This window comes from Phaethon aethereus (assembly GCF_964289735.1).
Source record: "Phaethon aethereus genome assembly, chromosome: 15".
NCBI lineage: Eukaryota > Metazoa > Chordata > Aves > Phaethontiformes > Phaethontidae > Phaethon > Phaethon aethereus.
The window spans coordinates 17121752-17143675 of NC_138591.1; the positions used below are offsets into that span (position 1 = coordinate 17121752).

At 53.3% G+C, this 21924-nt stretch overlaps 2 protein-coding genes across 2 annotated transcripts; one reads left to right on the forward strand and one right to left on the reverse strand.

Annotated features, from left to right (window-relative positions):
- Nucleotides 1-234: 234 nt before the first annotated feature.
- Nucleotides 235-3881, forward strand: LOC309410311 (glucagon receptor-like; the record flags this gene model as incomplete). Its single annotated transcript, XM_082006687.1, has 13 exons — nucleotides 235-312; nucleotides 578-674; nucleotides 1006-1113; nucleotides 1401-1522; nucleotides 1634-1740; nucleotides 1856-2012; nucleotides 2116-2275; nucleotides 2452-2512; nucleotides 2647-2716; nucleotides 3085-3173; nucleotides 3307-3445; nucleotides 3633-3674; nucleotides 3810-3881. The coding sequence occupies 13 exons, from the start codon at nucleotides 235-237 to the stop codon at nucleotides 3879-3881; spliced, it is 1302 nt and encodes a 433-aa protein (XP_081862813.1).
- A 5238-nt stretch (nucleotides 3882-9119) lies between these two features.
- ANKS3 (ankyrin repeat and sterile alpha motif domain containing 3) lies at nucleotides 9120-20902 on the reverse strand (the record flags this gene model as incomplete). The annotated part of the gene is made up of 15 exons (XM_082006948.1): nucleotides 20575-20902; nucleotides 20021-20219; nucleotides 19676-19797; nucleotides 18867-18948; nucleotides 18054-18189; nucleotides 17569-17727; nucleotides 16302-16424; nucleotides 15310-15425; nucleotides 13835-14002; nucleotides 13168-13292; nucleotides 12757-12898; nucleotides 12004-12176; nucleotides 10671-10756; nucleotides 9679-9762; nucleotides 9120-9202 (listed from the first exon to the last, which is right to left on the reverse strand). The coding sequence occupies exons 1-15, from the start codon at nucleotides 20742-20744 to the stop codon at nucleotides 9120-9122; spliced, it is 1968 nt and encodes a 655-aa protein (XP_081863074.1). The 5' UTR covers nucleotides 20745-20902.
- Nucleotides 20903-21924: the final 1022 nt, after the last annotated feature.

Below are 21924 nucleotides of genomic sequence, written 5' to 3' on the forward strand. Positions count from 1 at the left end.
GATGCTCCCCAAGGTTTTGGCTCCGGCAGGGAAGTGACCCGGGGCTGTGGCAGCCCGGGACGTGCCCACGGCTGGCACTCACCCCCCAGGTTCTCCTCCGCTGCTTCGGGGAGCGCGTCTCAGCAGCCAGCAGAGCCGTGCCGTCCTCAGTTTTCCACCTCCCGCCCAGGATCCAGGTCCCCAGCACAGCCTGGAGACGCACCCTGGCGCTGGCAGCACCGGCCGCGGGCAGCTATGAGGGACGTGCTCGGTTCTGGGTGCTGGTGGAGCCTCGTCCATCTTGCCTGGATGTTCCTGTTCTCCTCCGTGCCAGTAAGGAGCAAGCTGGGGCCGGCCCATGGGGCAGCGGGGTTGGCACTACTGGGCTTTGACCCTTGCGAACGGGCTCAGTCCTGGCTTCAGCGCATGTTCCTGCCTGTCTCGAGGGTGCCGGCACATGGCGGTTCATCGGGGGGATGCGGGCAGCCCGGCCTGGGGAGACGCCGGGTCCCGCGGTGAGGCCGGCAGGCCAGCACGGGCTCCGTGCCGGGGTGTGCAGCGGCCAGCCGGAGGCTCTGACCCGGCTCTGGGCTTGCAGCACGGCGGGGCCAAGGTGCTGGAGAAGACCTTCGAGGAGTGGGTGCGGTACCGCGACGAGTGCTTGAGGAGGATGGCGAGCGAGCCCTACCCGGCAGGTACCCGGCTGTGCCCTGGCCCGGGGTCAGACCTGGGGACACACGGAGCTGGGCGACGGCCGGGGATGGGGCCGGGTTTTATCCCTCCTCCAGCATCCTCTACGCTGGTCACCTAGGGAGGGACGTGCCGGGGGCTGACGGGTGCCCCCCCATCTCGGGCGGGGGATGCCCAGGGCTGGGATACCCCCGGGGGGCCGATGCTGCCGTGGGGCACCAGGGTGATGCCAGCCCCCTCGGCGGCGCTGGCAGCGGGCTGGGACGGCGGGGACGGATGCGGCCGTGCCGCCAGCACCTGACCGTCAGCTTCTCCCCGCCTCGCTGCTGTCGGAAGGGCTCTTCTGCAACCGGACATTCGACATGTATGCCTGCTGGCCCGACGGGAGCCCCGGCACCGCCGTCAACGTCTCCTGCCCCTTCTACCTGCCCTGGTTTGAGAAAGGTGACGATGGCCCTCCGCCACCCCGGAGCTGGCGGGGAGCGGGCGCTGAGCCGTGCCGGGCGGGGAGAGGCTCCCGGGGTTTCCCCTCCTGCCCAGCGTTGGCGGGGGAGGACCCACGAGCAGACCTGAGGAAGGGGACACGGGGGTCACGGAGCGGAGCCAGCTTGTGCCCCACTCGCGCCTGCCCTGCAAGAGGGTCTCTGGGGCTGGGCAGAGTCCGACCCATCGTCCCAGGAGAGGGCATTGGGGGAGCCCGAGGGGAACGTGCCCGTGCTTCGCGTCCGCAGTGAAACACGGGCTGGTGAGCCGCAGGTGCGGCACCGACGGGCAATGGGTGACGGTGAACGGCAGCCAGCCCTGGCGGGACTACTCGCAGTGCGAGGAGGAGATGGAGTCCACCGTCGAGGAGGTGGGATGCCCCGGCCCGGCCGCGGCAGCTGGGCAGGGCCGGGCCGGGGCACCCCGGCCGCGCGGGCAGGTGCGGCTCGGCCGGGCTCACCGGCGCGGTGCTCGCCTGCAGGAGGGCGCCCGCCGGCTGATGGTGAGCTTCAAGGTGCTCTACACCGTGGGGTACTCGCTGTCGCTCCTGACCCTCGTCTCTGCCCTGCTCGTCCTCACCGTTTTCAGGTTAGGAGAGCTGGGGGGACACGGCCCTGCCCCTCGCCCTTCCCGGCCGGCGACGGCCGAGCCGTGGGGGTGCCCCCGCTGCCCGCCGGCCCCCCCACCCCCCCGCTCTCGGCAGGAAACTCCGCTGCACCAGGAACTACATCCACGCCAACCTCTTCGCCTCCTTCGGGCTGCGGGCGACCTCGGTGATGGTGAAGGACGCGCTGCTGGAGAAGCGCTGGGGCGTGGAGGCGGCGCAGGTGGCCGACTGGGAGGCCCTGCTGAGCCACGAGGCAAGCGCTGCCCGCCCGCAGGCAGCCGGTGGGGCGAGCTCTCGGGGTGCCCAGGTGCCCCGTGGGGCCGGCTGCCAGCCCCACGGCGGGTGTCCCCTCGCAGGCGGCGCTGGGCTGCCGCGCGGCGCAGGTGCTGATGCAGTACTGCGTCCTGGCCAACCACTACTGGTTCCTGGTGGAAGCCGTCTACCTCTACAAGCTGCTGATCGGGGCCGTCTTCTCCGAGAAGAATTACTACCGGCTCTACCTCTACCTGGGCTGGGGTAGGGGCCACCCGGGCGCATGGCGGGGGCGGCAGCCGGCCACGGCCCAAACCGGCCCCAGGAGGGTGCGGGGTGGGGGCTCTGGTGTGTGTGTCCCCCCCCCCGCCCCACCCCGGGGCCGGTTGCTCAGCTCAGGCGGGTGCTTGGTTTTACAGGGTTTGCTGTGTGACTTGCAGGGACGCCCGTGGTGTTCGTGGTGCCCTGGGTGGCCGCCAAGTACCTGAAGGAGAACGCGGAGTGAGTGGGGAGGGGCGGGGAGGGGTCCCAGCCCCGCGGGCTGGGGAGCCCGGAACGGAGGCCGCGGCGGGTGCCGTCCTCGCGCCCCGCCGGCACGGCGCGAGGGTGCCGCTCTCCGTGTCTCCCACGGGCAGGTGCTGGGCGCTGAACGAGAACATGGCGTACTGGTGGATCATCCGCATCCCCATCCTGCTTGCCTCCCTGGTACGGGGGCACCCCCCGGCCCCGGTGGGGGGCAGCCCCCGGGAGGGGGGGGCTGGGCTCCGAGGCGGCGTGCTGACGGCACAGGGCATTGTTTTTTGGCAGCAGCTTGCTAACCCCCCCGCTGGGGGGGGGGAGGAAGGAGGCCCCCAGGCTCGGAGGGTCGGCGCTGGGGGGTCTGCGCTGAGCCCTAGAGAAAGGGCGTCCCCCGCTGCTTCCTAGCCAGGATTTTGGGGTGGTGGGAGGGGTGAAGGGCAGCCCGGGGGACCTGGCACCACGGGGCTCGCTGGCTCCTGTGGTCCCCAAGGGCACGTACCAGGGTGGGCTGCAAGGGGCGGGGGTGCCGGGCGACGTGTGCTGTCTCCCCCCAGATCAACCTGCTGATCTTCATGCGGATCCTCAAGGTGATCCTGGCCAAGCTCCGCGCCAACCAGAAGGGCTACGCGGACTACAAGCTGCGGTGAGCCGGGCGGGCGCGGGCGGCGGGTGCTGGGTGCGTGCCGCCGCCGCGCGCCTCGCCCCTGCCCCTCCATCTTGCGCCTCGCTCGACGACCGCCCCGAGATTAACTAAGAGCTCGTCCCTGCTCTTTCAGGCTGGCCAAAGCCACGCTCACTCTCATCCCCCTCTTCGGGATCCACGAGGTCGTCTTCATCTTCGCCACCGACGAGCAAACCACGGGCGTCCTGCGCTACGTCAAGGTGTTCTTCACCCTCTTCCTCAACTCCTTCCAGGTGAGGGAGGAGCGAGACGTGTCCTTGCTCTGCCCCGGGGTTAAAGAATTAGGGGGTCCCTCAGCCCACGTCTGCCGCACCGTGCCGGGGGGTGGCCCCAAAAGCAGCCTCTGGGGAAGACTAAGGCTGTCCCAGCCCCGGGAGCGGGGCGGGCGGTGGGGGCTCACGCCCCTGCTCTCCCCTCCAGGGCTTCCTGGTGGCCGTGCTCTACTGCTTCGCCAACAAGGAGGTACGTACCCCCCGCAGCGTCTCCCGCCCCGCGCCGGGGGCCAGCCCTGCCTGCGCCATCCCACCCCGCGCCCGCTCGGGCCGCGGGGAGGGCACGGCCAGGGAAAAGCCCCCGCTCCCTCCACCGCCACGGCAGGTCAAGTCCGAGATGAAGAAGAAGTGGCAGCTCTGGAAGCTCGACCACCCAGCGCTCTGCTGCGCCCAGTGATGCGGCGAGCGGCCCCGCAGAGCCAGGGCAGAGGGGCTGCTGGCCGCGAGGGGACACGGCCGGAGGGCTGGGTGCTGCGGGGAAGCCGTGCTGGAGCAGCACCCATGGGGAACGGGTGGGCTGGGACCAGCGTCCCCGCTGTGCCACACTTGGGAGCGCTGGAGCTGCTGGAGGGGACGTCCCCCCCGCTGCGGTACCAGACGAGCTGCACAGGCAGACGCGCCTGCTGCTTTCTATCCCTGCCCGAGCTGCCTGCACACCATCCACTACCTCTGTCGGCATCCACCGGCCATGGGAAACCCCCTCCCCACCTGCAGCTGCGGGAGGGGATGGCGGTGGCTGGAGAGGGAGCCCGGCCAGCAGCACGGGGCAAGCAGCAGGGAAGGGGAGATGCTGCTCAGCCCGGCCCCGCTGCCCCCATGAACAAGCCCTTCCTGCCGCCGCCGGTGCCCCGGGCCACGCCAGTGCTGCTCCCAGCCCAGGCAGCACCTTCACGTGCTCATCTCCCTGAGCAAGGACCATCTCGCTGACACCCCGGGAGCTCCGGGACGTCCGTCCCTAAGTCATCCTGCAAAGCTCTGCACAGCGAGGCGCTGCTTCCGCACCTTCTCGCCGCCCTCAGCGCTGACGCCGAAGGTGGCATCGGCACCTGCCTCCCTCCTCGCTGCTCTCCAGCCGCGCGAAACGCCGGGTTTCCTCCTCTCCGAGCTCCTCCCGCAGCAGATCCCCCCGAGCCAGAACCCCCTCGGGTTCCTCAGGAACCGTTTTCGCTGGCGAAAGGCTGGGTGTTTCTGAGCCCAGCTGTGCAACCAGCTGGGGTTCAAGACATTCGCTTTCCAGTAGGGTGGCAAAACACCAGCTGCCTCCCCTGGTGAACGCCAGGACGCCCAGGAGCATCTGCGCCTCTCTCGGCTACGCAGCTGGCACGGCTCGTAGACCCTCTCGCAGACGCAGCGTCTCGAGGAGGGTTGCCTTGGGCACAGAAAGAGGCTGCGCCAGGCTCAGCCGCAGCCGGGTTCAAGGCTGGAGAGTCACGCAGGACGTTTTCCTGGATGGATGTAACCCCTGCGATACCATTTTGCACATTAACTCTCTTTTCAGATGTAAATAAACGTTTATTTTTCAGCAAGCAGAGCACGCTGCTTCTGTCTGCCCCGAGGGAGGGAAACAGCTCCCGGGCTCTGTACGCGAGGGTACGGATTGCATTTGAGCGGGGCCAGAGGAGGCCCCAGCGATGCTCCGAGGGCTGGAACAGCTCTGCTGGGAGGACAGGCTGGGAGAGCTGGGAGGGTTCAGCCTGGAGCAGAGAAGGCTCCGGGGAGACCTTCCTGCAGCTGCCAGGGCTGAGAAGAAAGGTGGGGACAGACTTTCTAGCAGGGCCTGTAGCGACAGGACAAGGGGTGATGGTTTTAAACTAAAAAGAGGGCAGATTCAGACTGCCTATAAGAGAAATTTTTCATGCTGAGGGTGGTGAAGCCCTGGCCCAAGTTGCCCAGAGAGGTGGTCGATGCCCCATCCCTGGACACATCCCAGGTCAGGCTGGACGGGGCTCTGAGCAACCTGCTCGAGTTGAAGATGTCCCTGCTCACTGCAGGGGGGTTGGACTGGATGGCCTTGAAAGGTCCCTTCCCACCCAAACCCTTCTGTGATTCCACACACACTCCCAGGCATAGGGGTATTGACCCAGAGGCCCTGGCTGGAAGTAGCCGTCTTCCCCTCCCTAGGATTACATCACAGGTAACACAAGACAACATGCTTAAGATGACGGTGATAAATACTACAAACAGCAACCCAAAACACACAAAAGAGATTTTTATGGTGCCCCATTTAAAAATTTTTGAGAGCTGCTGACTGGTGTCCTCTCAACCACCTGCCTCTGGTGACAGGTCAGAGGTTGACCAAGGAGGTGGGCACAAGATCAGTACTTCATCCCAACAGCAAAAGCCCAGTAGGCAACTCAACAAGGCCTAAACTCGTTTCTAAATTTGTGCAGAGACAACTTTTGTCACGCAGTTAGGACCTTTTGGGGGCTAAAGTGGCAGCGCCCAGCCCGGCAGGGAAGAGCAGAAGCCCGGGAGTAACAAACTGTGTGTTCCTTAGGCACAATCTTCCTCTGTGGTTCTGGCACTGCCTGAGCCCATGAGCTCCCACATCAGCAACTACCAGCGGCTACCAGCACTGGGGCAAGGGCATCACCTCCAGCAGGAGGCAGGCAGGGCTGGGAAGCTGTGGGTAAGGCAGCCCCAGACTGCCCCACTTGTGACCACCTGGGAGAAGCTGTAAAGCACTGTATGTGTTCCTGGTCCTCCTGAAATGTATCAGTGAAGTTACCTGTGATTCTACAAGCTCAGCTCCCTCCAGAGAAACCCACACACCAGAAACAGGTTTTCAGTTTTTATTATTTTTATCCAAGTCAGCAAATACTATTTTATTCAGACAGCTTGCCTTAGGGTAGCACCAGACTCCCTGCTGCTCGTGCAGCCACCCTTTCAGCAACAAACGCTGTTTGAAGTCCTCCATTCAAGGGATTGCCTCCTCCAAGAAACTCTATTCTATAAAATCCTCTCCCTTGGGCTACTCTAGCACCCTTTTGAGCCTTTACACCTGGGCTCCTGCAGCACCTTTTCTGTGGGGCTCTCTTTTTCCTTCATATGTACTGCTGCATCTCTCCCCTAGCCCTTTTCCCAGGCCCCCAAGCATTACAAGATGTTGTATGTGCCATCTTACCCAGCAAAAAACCCCTTTCTTCCACCCCATGACCCAGTAAAGCCAGACCCAAGTCTCTGTAGTCTCTCCTTTCAGTCACCCACTCTCCTGCACAGCCTACCCAGCTCTGAAGGCACTGCTGAGCCAGGGCTTCCCTTGTTCTCCTGATGCTCCCAGGCCCTTCCACTGGGGTTTGATTTTTTTTTTTCTTTCTACAAAAACTTCTCCCCTTTCCCCACAGACTTCTTGCCTTAAATTCAGGTCCAGGCTTCTAAGGGACACAGCACTGACAATCCTGTGCTAGTGCAGCCAGTGACAGGGCCAAGGCTGAGGAGAGGGCAGCGCAAACTGCCTTCGTGCTCCCCACCATTCCTCCAGCAACCAGGAATGAAGGACAAAGCCCAAAATACTGTTCCCAGCAACCTCACCACTCTGAAAAGCTTTCAGGGATGCTGCCTTAGGGGAATTGGCTCCACCTCAAAACCAATTCTTCAGGGTGAAATCTCCTGCAGCCTTGTCCCACTGCCTGCTGCACAGCTAGCGCCAGATGTTCACATGCATACACCCATGTTATTTGCTAAAGATAAACTTAACATGGCACACTGGTTTTTTAAGAGGTAAACACAAGCAGAAAGCAGCACCCCACAGCTGAGCACATACAAGCTGCCAGCAGGGCACATCAGAGCAGGCCATGCCTGCCTCTGTGCCCCATGACTGTCCCCAGAAAGCACAGATACACCAGTTTGGTGGGACAGTCAAACGAGATGTCACCTTTACCAAATGCAAACTAGCTTTCAAGCCTGCCTCAGTGGTCCTGAGCAGCTGATCGGAAGGGGGGACTAGCTCAAAAGATAGAGCTGGAATGGATTTTTGTATTTTGGCATCTGTGGTCAAGATCCCCCCTTCCCCCCCTAAAAAAAAAAAAATCAGCAAGAACACACGGTTTCTTCCTCTTCCCAAAGAGACTTTTCCAGACTCAAGCCCATCACTCTCAGACTTCAGGTTTTGTTGTTTGTTTTCATCCCATTCCGCCCCCCACCAGGACTCAGCAACACAGAGGAACAGAGAGTCACTGGAAAAGATTTTACATCAATGTAACTGTCAGAGCCCTTATGGCTGCTTGCCCAGCTCCACAAGATGGAGCAGTCTCTCCGCGGAGGCAGCCTCTTCCTGCACCATTCGTCTGCCCTTTGAAGACTCCCACACCGCCGACGCAAGAATGCCTTGGCAGAACTATTTCCAAACACTAAAGCCTGGAAGCCAAAGGCAGGCAGCGGTTGAGGGCCAAAGCTTTGCACCGCAGCTACATCTGGGATGCGATTTATTTTACCCATCTCCCATGTGGGACAGATTCATCCCTCAGTTTTTATTCTGCCTCCCTTGGCACTCCACTGCTTGCCAGAGGCACAGGAGACCGAACAGTCTCAAGCTCTTCCTGCTCTCTCATGTCCTTCCAGGGGAACATCTGCCTTGCAACCACTGTCAGTGTTGGGATCTTGGCACTGACAAACCAGACTGACAGAGTCTCTGCCATAAAGCATTTACCACCAAAACGGGTTCTTTAGGACTGAATAACATGGTCATGAACAACCCCTGAGGAGGGCAAGACTCTGAACTGAACCAGGGTGGGCTGGTTGGAGGGAGAGGTTTTGAAGCACAGACCTGGGATGGCAGCAGGGCAGACATTCCAGCTAGAGATTAGGGCTGCACGAGCTTCACTGCAGCTCAATGAGCCAAACACCAAAACATTACAAACTCTACTCACCTTACCCAGCCACAACAAGCCTGCCCTCCTTATTGCCTCAGATACATTTGCAGGGTCAAGTCCTGAGCGAATACCAATCCACACGGCATAGAAGGGGCCAGGGCAATTGTCAGAGGCCTTGAGGAGGATGGCATGCAGAAAAAGATGATGAATTGATTGCTGTGGGTAACTGCCAACTTTCTAACACCACACAGCCCTGAATAAGGGCTGCAGGAAGCTTAGGGCAGATAAAACTTCTGGGCTCAGTGCTTCTCCTCTTAACCTAACCTTTTGGTATGAACAACAGTGATCCTGGGAACCCAGACAACAGTCAGGCCCAAAGAGCTGCTGGGATGCTGTCTTTTGCTGTCCCTCGTTGTCCCAGGCATGTTCTCTGATGGCCGAGACCTTCTTCCACGCATCTGCCAGCTGCTGTGGCACTCTCAGCAGAGCTGCGGTGCTGCCAGCACAGCCCTCGCGCTCATTCTCCCAGGCACACTCAGCTTCCGGGTGGAACAGTCACCCGACGTCAGTATTCCTGCAGCCACCAGGAGAAAGGACAGTCATTCTTTCCGTGGGGCAGAGGAACAAGGGGACTAAGGATTTTCCAAAGGGAAAACCAACGAGAGGGCACATAAGGACTAGTTAGAGTAGAGCCTCAGCATGCAGGCTATGAGTGAGCACTGGGCACAAGCGGATGGCTGTTACTTGCCACGAGGAGTGATACCCCCCTTCAATGCCACAGCACTCTGTGCCTGTCACTAGTTCCCACTCACCTTCCTGCTTTGTTATGGCTCTAGCCAGCTCTGCCCGCTCTGCCCCGGGGCTTGGAGCCTTTGGAGGTTTTGAGTCACAGTCTGCAAAGCTTTTCCTGAGGAAAAACCAAACAACAAAAAAATAAGAATCGGTATTAGCATAGGCCAGCAAAAACAGGCTGCAGTCTGCATTCAGCCACTGTTACCCTGCCTTCATGCTGCCCTCTCCCCTGCAGCTTCCAGTGCCCCAAAACCAGGGGTGTCTCTACCCTCTGACAAGTTCCTGTCATCATCAGAACAGGCTTTGGGAACCACTTCACAAGCAGCTCTGACCACTCAGCAGGAGAAACGGAGGAGACTATGTACCCCCTTCTCTCAACCTGGACCTGTCAGCAGAGGATGAGGCAGAGCCCAAGGTCCACAGCAAGAGTAAGTGCAGGAAAATGCTAGAACCAACTTCAGAGCCAGAGACTTCCCAGAATGAGAGGGGATTATCAGGTCTCTCTGAGCTACTGCTGCCAAATCATGAAAAACCTGCCCAGCCATGCCTCCCCCCTCAGCACAACGTGACCGAAGTCCTTCTACACCTTACCCATTTCTCCCACACACTGCTCTAGGACAGCTGACAGCTCTGGCAAGCTCAGAGACTTCAAGGAAGGTGGCCATCCTTCCAGCACTGCAAGAAAGAGGGACCACACACTTAATCAATCTGCACACTCTCTGCAACACAGTAGAGACAAAAGGTTTGGTGTTGCTGTGAAGCATCCACACCCAAAGCAGCTCCAGTTAGGGGTTCCGAGTCACATGGGAAGAGAGCTGGAACTGCCTGTGACAAACCAAGTTTTTTTCTGGCAATTCTACCACTTAAGAACATTTAATACTGGCTGGGTCATACATTGAAAGAATCTCAAAGAGATTAAGGGTAGCAGACAGAAATCAACGGGACCTCTACTTGTTTCACTTTTAAAACACAAGCAAAGAGCACATCTCTGGAAGCACGTCATGGGCAGCAGGATCACTTGCTAACTCCTCGTGATTAGGAGCTGGTGGGCCAAGGCTGTCCAGCCATGTACAGCTGTTTGCTCCAGGACAGCACAGTCCCCAGACTGGGTCAGGGAGTCAGCCATGGCTTCCGATTCAGACCATGCTCTAGCGCACTGTGCACTAGCACAGCCAAGGTGCCCACACACTGCAGCATAGGAAGGGGAAGCCACAGGCCCGTGAAGCAGGGCTGCCCCTGGGTGCCTGTGTTACAGCTTTGTGTTTTTAGCCACACACACCTGCCACATCCCAAAACTTCCCACTTGCTAAGAATCAAAAGCTGCTGAGAAACTCTGCTGCAGTGAAAGTCCAAATGCCTCAAGTGCTTTAAATGCTTTCCCTGAGCCAGAATTTTTAAAATAAGTTTAGGTGTTTGGCTGCTCATCCATTTCTAAATCACCTCTAACTTCATCCTTTCAGCAAAGACTGACAAGCACAGGGCTTGCTTTGGGGTCTCCTGCTGTTTACCCACCCCTTGCACCCATGTCTGTAGTTTGATAAGCTCTTCCTCACCTGGACGCTCACCAGGCCGCCTGCTCTCACCGGTTCCCAGCTGCACCTTTGCGTCCAGCCCTCTGCTGACTGCCTGCTCTTGGGTTAGCCGGGAGGACAGCTCTGCTTGACAGGATCTGCCAAACAAGACAAAGCCCATCAGAAGTGCACAGGGACACTTCTTGGAACAACATGCCGGTCTGTGCACTCCTACATCCTGCAAGTACCTGCTTGGGGTGCCGAGGGACCGCATCTAACGCCCTGGGTTACAAACTGCTCCTTGTTCCTTCCCAGGAAGAAGACGTGCCCCAGACAAAGCTCAGGGCGCTCTCCACTGTGCCCCATCTCCACAGCAATCTCTGCCCCTGTCCACAGAGGAGCTGCGGGGGGAGAAGAGAAGGAGGGGGCAGGGTGAGCAGGAGAAAGCCCAAGCCAGGGGCTGCGCCTAGTTTATACGAGAATCAAGTCTGATCCAAGGTTTCTAATGGGCAAATGAAGGGACCTTAGGACAAGCATCAGGTTAAAGCGAGAGAGGCACACAAAGTCCACTGGGTAGCATCATCACACCGTTGGTTCAGTGCATCCTCAGAGCATGGCAGGGCCCTTTGACCGGGCAGCCTCAGCTCCTCAATCAGGGAGAAAAGACCAGTGCTCTGCCCCTTGCAGCTGGGAGTATTGCTCTGCTGTCCTTCTGGAAGCCAGCCCTAACTCACCCTGGCTTAGCAGTGGGTGGGCCCCATTCTCTGTTGGGCTAGGGTTAATGCCACCTTCAAGGACGTCTGTACTGTCAGTGGACAGAACAAGGCCCATGACAGAAGTCCAACTAGGGCAGGGAGAAAAGCACCACAAAGGCAGCAAAAGCTATCTTGGGAGGTGGGGGGAAGACAGAACTCAAAGGCAGTGGTGTGAATGAACAGGGCAGTTTTTTTTCCTGTTAGGTGTCAGAGTTGCAAGAAGAGTATTCTTCACTAGCCAGGGCAGGACATTGCAAGTCCTCTGATACAGTTGGGACGTTAGAAACTCTTTCCTGCATTCACCCCATCACCAAGTTATACCCTGGTCACTGGGTCTCACGTAAGCACAAAGCACTTAGCCTTTTGGTTCCAAGGGAGCCGAGTGCCTTCACCTTCTGGTTGAAACAGGAGCACTCAGCATCTCCGAAAAGGCAAGACATTTACAGCTCATGCATCTGATTCAGGCTTCACATCCGCTTGCGTGGTTGCGGCATGCCACTATGTCAGGCAGGATCCAGAATAGGTTCAGACACCTGGTGAGCTCTCCTGCCTCACCCTAAGCATCACCTGTAAGACTGCCAGTATGATCTCTGTACAGCCCAAATCCCATTTCCCAGTAGCCTCAGTGACATTTCCTGGGATTGACTTACTTGATCTGATCCAGTAGGACTCCAGCATCCTTGGTGATGGCCTGCGCCTCTCTGAGCTGGCACTGGATAGCATTCCAGGTCTCATCCCGCTCCATCAAACAGCTCTCAGCCACTGCACGCAGCTTCTGCTCCTGGGACACCTGACCCTTCATCACCTCCACCTCTTCACACCTCTACAGCAGAGCAGAACAGAGGATTAGGCTGGGAGTATTGTACTCCACTTACATGTGCCTGCTCTTGACACATCCCTGGAATCCCTATTTTAATGGCTTCAGCAGCTAGAAGGCTCCAGCAAAAGTGCACCCAAGCCAGTGGGAAAGGAAGCTGGACAAGGCTTGTACACCAAATACAGTTTCTCTCCACACCAAGACCAGCCCCACAATTCCCCCTTCCTCTCCATTCACGAAGATATTCAGCAGGCCCAGTTTCCCAAATCCACAGATGTCTGTTCACTAATGGCTGCACAACTTCACCATAAAAATGACGCTATTGAAAGAGTAGGTATTCAATTCCTCCCACTTGCTCTCTTAGTTCTCAGGTGGATGGGAAACAGACATAAAGGCTTCACAAGCACAGACAATGAGCAGTGGATAAGCTGCACTTATGATGTTACGGGATTTACTTGACAGCAAGTGTGTCCACTGGAAGTTATGCTTTTTCCTTCACCCCATTAGTGGCACAATGTAAAAATATGCTACTGATCACTTATTGCAGTGTGACAAGGCATTGAGCAGCTCATGGCAGACTTCTGACCTTGTGCAGCTGAATGGCCAACTCCTGCATCTCAGCCTCCAGCCGATCCGCGTAGGCCAGCTCCAGGGCATCGCTGGGCGGCCGAGCATTGCTGTGCCATCGGGCAATGGCAGAAGTCATCTTCCTCTTGGGTCCAAACAGACTGGTGGGAGAATGGCAAACTGTCAGGGACCAAACACTGCACCATCTGCCCCTAGGCCCAACGGGATGCCATGAGGCCCTCTGCAGTCTCCTGGGTCCTCCAAGGCACCTCCAAAAAAACAGGAGCCTGTTGTAGCCAAGAACTAAGGGATGTCAAAATTGTGTGGGAGACAGCCAGAACAGAAAAGCACTCACTAGCTCAACTTTCCTGATCAGTTTGTGTGCATGGTTTGTAAGGGGAAAGGTGACAACTACATTACAGACACTCACGTGATGCCTATTTCCTTCAGATCACTCTCTGTGAGTGTCAGGAAGATCCGGAGGTCAACATCTTGCTCCTCAAACACTTGGAGATACTTCAGACACCCAATCTGCTCAAGGAATGTTGCCAGGTCCTGCAGCCCATCAGAATAAAAACACCATCTTATTATTTATATCTTTACAAGCAAAAGCATTGTCATGCCCCTTCATCATAAATATCTGCTTCCTCATGTCGCTGTTATGCCTTCCTGGGTTCTAGCAGCAATCATGACTCTCCCCTGGTTAACTACCCTTCTCCGTAGTCACTCAACACAACAGGACCGGCCTGTCTGCTGCAGCCATTGCCTCTTGTAACAAATGCACAGAAAGACACACCAACATCTACCCTAGCCCCCACCACAGCCATGTTTGGTAGCACACCCACAGGCCTGAGGGTCTAGAATAGCCCTCCAAGCAACAGCAACACCTAAGCAGACAGTTCTTTGTACAAGAAATTCCTGTTTCACAAGCATTTAAGTCTGGGCAGAGGTTTGGAATCAAAGGTGTTACGGTGACAATTTCCCTTTTATCTGAGAAGGCAAAGAAAGCAGCTTAGGCAACCTTGGAAAAACTTCCCATGCTTGATACAGTGATACAGTCTGTATTACTTCAGAGACAACTTTCTGTGTGTAGTTACCTGGGGCCCTGTATAGGCAGGGGGCTCAGGAAGGATTAGGTGCTGACTAGAGCCCCCAGCTTTCCCTGCACAATGGGTCCACTGGCCATCACTGTTGCTGTAGCGGTTCTTGACCTTAAAGCTCTTGGCTTGTTTCCGACTAGGTGGACTGTTTGCATGGTCAGAATCCTGAAAAAGAAAGAAAAAAACCCACAAAATGCAAAGGTCAAGGACCATCAAACAAAGATGTCAGGATCACTACAGCTAACAAGTGCAGACTCCTTCAAGTCCTGAGCTCTACATCCACAAACACGGGCAAAGGCTAACAAAGCCCTTATTAGGAAGGGCTGAGTCAAGTCACTCCCAAGATAGCAGCTTGGTATCATGAAATCATAGAATAGAATCACAGAATCATTCAGGTTGGAAAAGACCTTTGAGACCATCAAGTCCAACCATCAACCCAACATCACCAAGCCCAGTAAACCATGTCCTGAAGTGACACGTCTACACGTTTTTTGAACGCCTCCAGGGATGGCGACGCCACCACCTCCCTGGACAGCCTGTTCCAATGTCTGACCACTCTCTCAGTAAAGAAATTTTTCCTAATATCCAATCTAAGCCTCCCCTGGCACAACTTGAGGCCATTTCCTCTTGTCCTATTGCTCATTACTTGGGAGAAGACACCAACACACCCTTCACCACAACCCCCTTTCAGGTAGTTGTAGAGAGCGATGAGGGCTTCTCTCAGCCTCCTCTTCTCCAGACTGAACAACCCCGGTACCCTCAGCTGCTCCTCATAAGACTTGTGCTCCAGACCCCTCACCAGCTCCGTTGCCCTTCTCTAATAATACCAGGCTCTTGCAAGCCTAGCTTAGGAAGCAGTATCCCAGAGCAAGTCAGAGTAAAGAGCAATGCTGAATCCTCCCTGAACAAATATCATGCACTGAGATTCCACCTATGTGAAGCTCCTCAAGACACACAGGATTCTTGCTCATGTTTGTTATGACTCTTCTGTATATCCACCCCAGAACTGCGTCTTGAACCATGGCATAGCCTCCAACCTCCTCCCCTTTCTGTACTTCAGAATTGCCAACACAATTAAACACTGCTGTGCTTCTCTAAATCTTACTGTACTGCCTGCTATCTCACTAAGCTCAAGGACGGATGCAGCTCTAGCAAGTCACATCCTTTCTTGACCACCACCTAGCTAGAAGTCTGCAAAGAGTTCAGAAGCTGGAGAGAACTTAAAAATTATTGACTAGCCATCAACAACCTGTTCTAGAATGAACACGCTCTGAGAGCTGGCTATTAGCCAGAGATCAAACAAGCCAATCGATAATCTTCAAATATGGAAATTGGTTTTCTTGTCCCTGTAATACCTTTCCTCACCCAGCCTGGTGCTACAGCCTCCTGTGGAGGTAGAGTCATAGCAGGCTGTGGAAGGGTGACAGCACTGACCAAGCTGAAAGGAGAGAAAGCAAAATTGAAAACCCCACCTCATTGCTTTCCAAGGAGCCTTCGCTGCTAACTCCCAGGGCTTTGGTCAGGCATTCACTGCTGCTGCTGCTGCTCCTGATGGTTGCTAAGTTGTTGGTGAAGAAAATGTTATCCTCTGGAAAAGAGTAGGAAAAAGAGTTTGAGGTTCAGCTTCCTTATGCTCAGTGCTGCTTTTGCTACATGGTTACCAGCAAAACCTGCTGGAGGTGTAAAGGAAGGAGAAATCCAGATATAGAGCACTCATGACACAACATGATTCCAAGACAGAAATATTGTGTCTGATCCCAGGCATTAATCTTTCTCCAAGTCCATTTTGTACCACAGAACAGGAAGGCTGAGTGTGTATGTTTGAGGCTCTTGGTTATGGGGTGGAAAAGTAGGTTATTTCTACCAAGCCTAAACTTCAGTAAAGTTCAGGAAAGGCTCTTCCTTGAGCCCAGAGCCAATGCACAGCCACATTATCCTTTAGTAATTTAGGAACTGCTCATAGATCCTTCCTCTGTGCTGCCTCACAGAATGGTGATGGAGCTCTTCTTGTCCAAACCCCTGTTCAAGCAGGGTGACCTACAGCAGGTTTGCCCAGGACCATGTCCAGGAACATATCCAAGGATGGAGACTCCACAACCTCTGACACCCTGCTCCAGTGTGCAGTCACCCTCACAGTAAAAAAAAAATACAGCATTTCCTTATGTTCATAGGGATCCTCCTGTCTTTCAGTTTGTGCCCATTACTTCCTATCCTGTCACTGGACACCACTGAAAACAGCCTTGCTCCATCTTCTTTACACCTTCCTTTCAGATTATTTGTACAAATTGGTGAGATCCCCACCGAGCTTTCTCTTCTGCAGCCTAAACAACCCCAGCTCTCTCAGCCCTTTCTCAAAGATACTCCAGTCCTCAGCACCTTAGTGGGAAAGGAACACGCAAGCCAAGGGGTCAGTCTCACATCCAGGTGTGCACTGCAAGCCAGATTTTCTGAGACAGTGACTTACCCCTGCTGCTGCTGCTCTCCACATCCTGCTCATTAATTGGAGAGGTAACATCCCGGTTCCGGATATTATCTGCTTCACAGCTGCCATCATCATTGAAGGTAACATAGCCCTGAGGGACCTGCTCTGTGTGCAAGAGGAAGGGAGAACAAAGATTAGGATGCAAGTTAGCAGGGAGGCTCCAGCAGGAAAAACAACTACTCAGGGATTTGAAAAGAATCAAAAGAAGAGACTGCCTTCTCAACTAGCAGGTTGCTTTCTAAAAAGCAGAAAAAAAACCCTGAGAAATGCATATGCCTACAGCCTCCCTCACACAAACACCCATCAGCTGTTTTTAATTTAGATGGTTGCACTGAAAAAAGTCAGAGTAAACAGTTTCATAGCAGAGATGCACCTTAAATGGCAGCTTTCAGCATTTCCTCTCCTCTTCATACCCAAATTATCAATGGGGAAAAACATCCGCTTAAGAGAGCAAGGTGCCAGCTATGTCCCATCCCCAGCCAAGCACATCCTGTAAAAACCAACTCCTCCACATCTGTTTTAAAACACTAGTAGCACCCCACTGTTGTTTCGGCGGCTGACTATCATTTCAACACAGCCACTGCCTTTGGGATAACATGCATCTGTATTAAGAGAATGAACTAAACTTTGAACATGCTTTCAAGTCCATATTCTTGGCTATTCTAGACAGCTAGGTAATCAGCCTGAGAAATACCTATGGCTATTACACACACACGAAAACAGAACTCATTACCACTGCATCCAGGGGTTGTCTGAACTGGGATGATCTTTCTCTTAGGCTATTGCAAGGGTTTTATAATCTCATTTTTAGGAGTATTTCAAGCATCAGGGAAGACAAAACTGACATGTCCAGGAGCAGCAAGCTCATTTTTGTGATCAATGATTTCTTGGCCTGTATGACCACTTCCTCTTGTCATCAGCTTGATAAGGGTTCTCAAACTTTTAAGCCTACCTCAAAAAGGGAAGCTGGGCTGTTCAAGAGCCAGGGAAACAGTAACTGAGGTAAGAGCAGTGCTCGTTCCACAGACATGTTTCACTCCTCAATATCCAGCCCTGACAAGAGAGTTCCAGGAGTTTTCTTTTTAAACGCAAGGTTAGATAGCTTTGTGTGATGGTATTCACTACCTTCGTTTCTGTACAAGCCACACATGAATCCCAAATCAAAAGAAAAAATTGCTGGCGTGGCAATAGCTGCAAAGCATTTGAGAGACTTCAAAGGACTCTCAAATAGGTTTCTAGCTATTCTCACCATAACGAGACTGCTTCTTTCCCCCAATTCCAACTGCTGTTATCTTAGCCAAAGCCTGGGGCCCATCATGGATGCTGGGACCCTTGGTCCTACGAACAGGCCTCTGTCTCTGGGGAGCAGAACACGATTCATCTGAGGAACTCAGCTCTTCATATTTTCCTGTAGTTCAAACAAAGATTGTTAGCAGCACAGTAATTCATTTACCCACTTTACTTGCTACTGGTCCCACAAATGCAACAGAATGAAAAAAGGAAATTTTTAAAAAGGGGGAGGGTGAAAGTTTAACTAGGTCAGAAAAGGGCCAGTAGGCAAAAGATTGTTGGATCCATGCCTCTTCCATTCTCAGAAATGCTGGAAGTTCCAGGACAGATGAGCTAATACTACACACACACACCGCCGCCCCACCCCATAACATACTTTTAAAATACCAAACACCTCTCTTCAGGTTCTATCTTAAAATGAGTAAACTAAAGCATCTCTGTTACCTGGACCCCTGCAGAAGACCTTGGGCACTGGGGCTGCATGCAAATCTATCAACCCCACAATCTTTGTATGTCCATACTTCATAGCCAGTGTCCGTGCTGTGGTTCCAGTGTTATCTCTGACATCTACCTTCACTCCCTATAAAAAAATATATATTTAAAATGTACATACCAGAGAGGGCTATAGAAAAAAATTCAAGGGAGCCAAAGAATTGTCTTCGTGTCTCCAAGTCCATCAGAAATACAGGCTCACATTTGATAGACAGTTCAAGCTCCGCTAATACCTTGTTGCCTTTCTAGTTATCCACAGTCTCCCCAGTCCCTGAATGCCAAGTAGCCCGGGTATACGGCTGTTGTGCATTGCCACAGGGAACTAGTTTGTTTTATCTGAAAAACGTTTTGCATTGCTGCCTCCTTCTGGAAGTAAGCTGGAGCAGTTAAATGGGATATTAAATCATTTAAGATACATGCATGCTCGTAAGCTTTTGGTGGCAGAAAACACCCACTAGCCCAAGCATGCAAGCCTGTAAACACAGATTACTGCTTTAAGCTGTTTTCCAATTCAGACATTACCCAGCTAAGTCTGGACAGTTAGACATCATTCCTACTCATGCAGTGCCCACGTACAGAGTACTAGCCTCCAGAAAGCAGATACTTTCAGAACAGTCCTGGAAGTCTGGGACTTCAGCGCAGAGATGGCTGTCATCAAGGATCAAACATAACACCATAAGAAGTCTAGTGTCAAACTTGTGGTTCTTCCTCTGAGGGCTAGAACCACAGATTTTCAGCTTTACAGAGAACTGTCTAGACACTTACATGATTGAGAAGGTACTGAACAATTATCTCATGACCAGAGGCAGCTGCTTCCATCAGAGGTGTATATCCATACACTGGCTCCCTAGAGAGAACACAAACACACACACATGGACTAGGATAATCAAAGCCGAAATACGCTGCAGTCTTTGCCATACCCTAATAGGGCACCTCCAGCCTCCACCCATAGCTGATCACAAACTGTACCACGTATTGGCTGTTCTACTGCCTTCTGGTCTATTTTGGTAAAACTCCCAGTGGAGATTTGGTAAGTGTTATTCTATTGGCTGCGCAGCAACAGTTGCTGATCTGCCTTTCAATGGCAAAAATCAGATTTGCAGGAGCTAACAAAGCAAGAACCTCTTGCTGACCTCAGACAATTCAATATGCATCAGTGTACAGGCAGTTCCCAAAGCATGGGAATGCACTGCACACTTCAAAAAACCCAGAAACTCAACTCCAAGTACACAGAAAATTCAATAGAAAGACTTGAAGTGCACTTGAGTTCAGAAGGCACTGCATCTGTTTGCTTCCAGAGTTTAGCCCATAATTAAACAAGCAGTAAATCTAATTTCTCTTGATCTAGTTAAATAAACAGTGGCAACATGGGCAGACTTCACTGCTCAGTTTGCAGGTCACCTGTCCTTGTATTAGCTAACAGAGTGTGCCACACTTCCTAAGGTACAGGAGGAAAGACAGAAGCAGGCGTCTTCTCCCTGTCCGTGTTTGAGTGCATTCATATGCCAGCTGCTGCTTCCATACCCAAAATAAGAGATACCTCCTGAGAAATGAAATGACAGATTCCTACTTACTTGCAGTTGGCATTTGCCCCATTGTCCAGTAGGAACTTGACCATCTGCTGATGTCCGGCGCTGGTGCAGTGAAATAAGGCAGTCCACCCGTGAATATCCTTCATCTCCAGCTCTGCGCCTTGCTTCAAGAGAATAGAGAATGTTCTTTACTGCATCCCCTCTGTGCTGTGATACCAAGAGAGTTTAAATCCCTGTCAGGAAGCTGAACTCACAACAGAGCGCAAATCACAGAGAACACAAATTGTTCTCACAAATTGCACTCTTTGCTTGCAACTGGTGGAGAATCCTACCCTGTGCATTTAAACCATATACTGTGGCTTTACCCTTTTATTATGGGATACACACCTGTAGAAGAAAGTAAGCAACACTTTCATTTCCACAGCTGGAGGCCAGCATGAGCGGCGTCTGCCCTTCTGGTGTTGGGATGTTCACATTCACTCCTGCTTCCAGCAGCAGGTGCACAATGGTGTCATGGCCAATGTAAGAGGCATACATCAGTGGAGTCCAGCCACCACAATTCCTCTTGTTTAAATCCAGATCTCCACTAAATAACAGAGAAAAAGAATTCAGCTGAACTACTGGCCTGGAGCTGTAGATGACAGTAAGTTCCTGCAGCCTCTTGCTATCATCACTGTATTGTGATAAAGTTCTAGGCCTGAAGCCTGCATGGGAAACCCTACCGGCTCTAGAACAACTTCCACCTAATCGCTAAGGAGATAATTTTATAATTTTATCAGCAGCCTTGCCCCTTGAAACTTTGTGCTTAAGAAGTCTTTGAGAGTTCCAGTCATGTGCCCTCGTTGCAATGTTAGACTGACCTGTACAGCAGCCAGTGAAAAAAACATAACTGGCAGTGAATAACAATAGACCTGTGCCCCACAGACCCGGCCCCTCCTTACCGCTGAATACACTCCTGCACCACTTCATATTGGCCGACAGAGGAGGCCGTATGCAAGTCCAGGGGAACATCCAGCTCTTCCCGACAGAGCATCTGACCGACCCCATGCCACATGGAAAGACTGCGGCTCAGCAGCTCTGACTCACTGGCTTCATCACTCAGCTCCGACATGCCACCCTGAGTAACCAAAGCAAAGCAGAACTTTTAGCTGCTGATCTCCATTTTCAATAGAACACAGCATCACCCGTTGGTGCTATAGCTCTGAGGTGCCATGGCCTTGGAAGGTGAGGTGATCTCAGAGGTATACTGTTTCAAATTCCTACCTCTACTTTGAGCGCCTCCTTAGCCTGAAGCAGTAAGACTTCCTGAGGGGTTTTTTGCTGGCAGTTCTTTCTTGCTGCAGTAGACTCTGGGATTTGAATACACTGGAAAAATAAAAGCCAATAATGCTAAAAAACCCATCTTTCAGACCTCATTTTAAGACTTCAGAAGCACTGGCTTTATTTCCTACCCCTCATAATCAAAATATGCCTAAGGCAGCTTTGGATACCCTCAGCAAGAGAAGACCAAACACCTATTTAAGTGCTGATGGCATGCTTAGTGTTACACAAGAGGATGTGATTCTTGGTCTGCACATTTTATAATTCAGAGCAAGAATTAAAATTCATGTGTCAGATGTCCCTGGCCTTTCTCCTTATCTGTCTTATGCTCCAGGATGGCCCTGCTTAAATTAAGACACAGTCATTAATAATGACAACTGTCCACTGCTCTCAAAAGTAATTAATATCACCTGAATAGGGTGCACACTTCATTATGTCATCAGGTTGTAAGTAGATTGTTTCTGTCATTTATTGTTTCAGCTTATTGTTTTCACTTGAGAAGCAGCCCTGTCTCTGTGAATCTTGGAGATTGCTGAAACACTTTGAGCAGCAGTGCATCTGCCCATTCATTATCTGAGCATGTCCGCCATCCTGCAGACACTAACTCAATTACAAAGCCAGTACAATTTCATGACTCCTTGAAAGGTTTGTTTCCCATCCCTAGCCTTAGGGAGCAATTGCATATTAATAATTTTAACCACTCACAGGAGTGTTCTTGCTTGGCACTTCATAAAAAGCTGTTCCACACAGATGCATCTATCACCTGAGGGCTGCAGCTGCAGTTTCAGGCTACATCCAAATCAATACAATGGGAAGCACTTTCCCCTCCCTGCAGTCTCATCAGCCCCAACGCAGCACATCTGGGGTTTGCCTGGTCCCACTACATATTGTGTTGGGCAGCTAAGCCAACATAACATATTCTTTCTTTTTTGTGATAATGTCTTGCCAGTTTAACTCCACAGACTGATTCA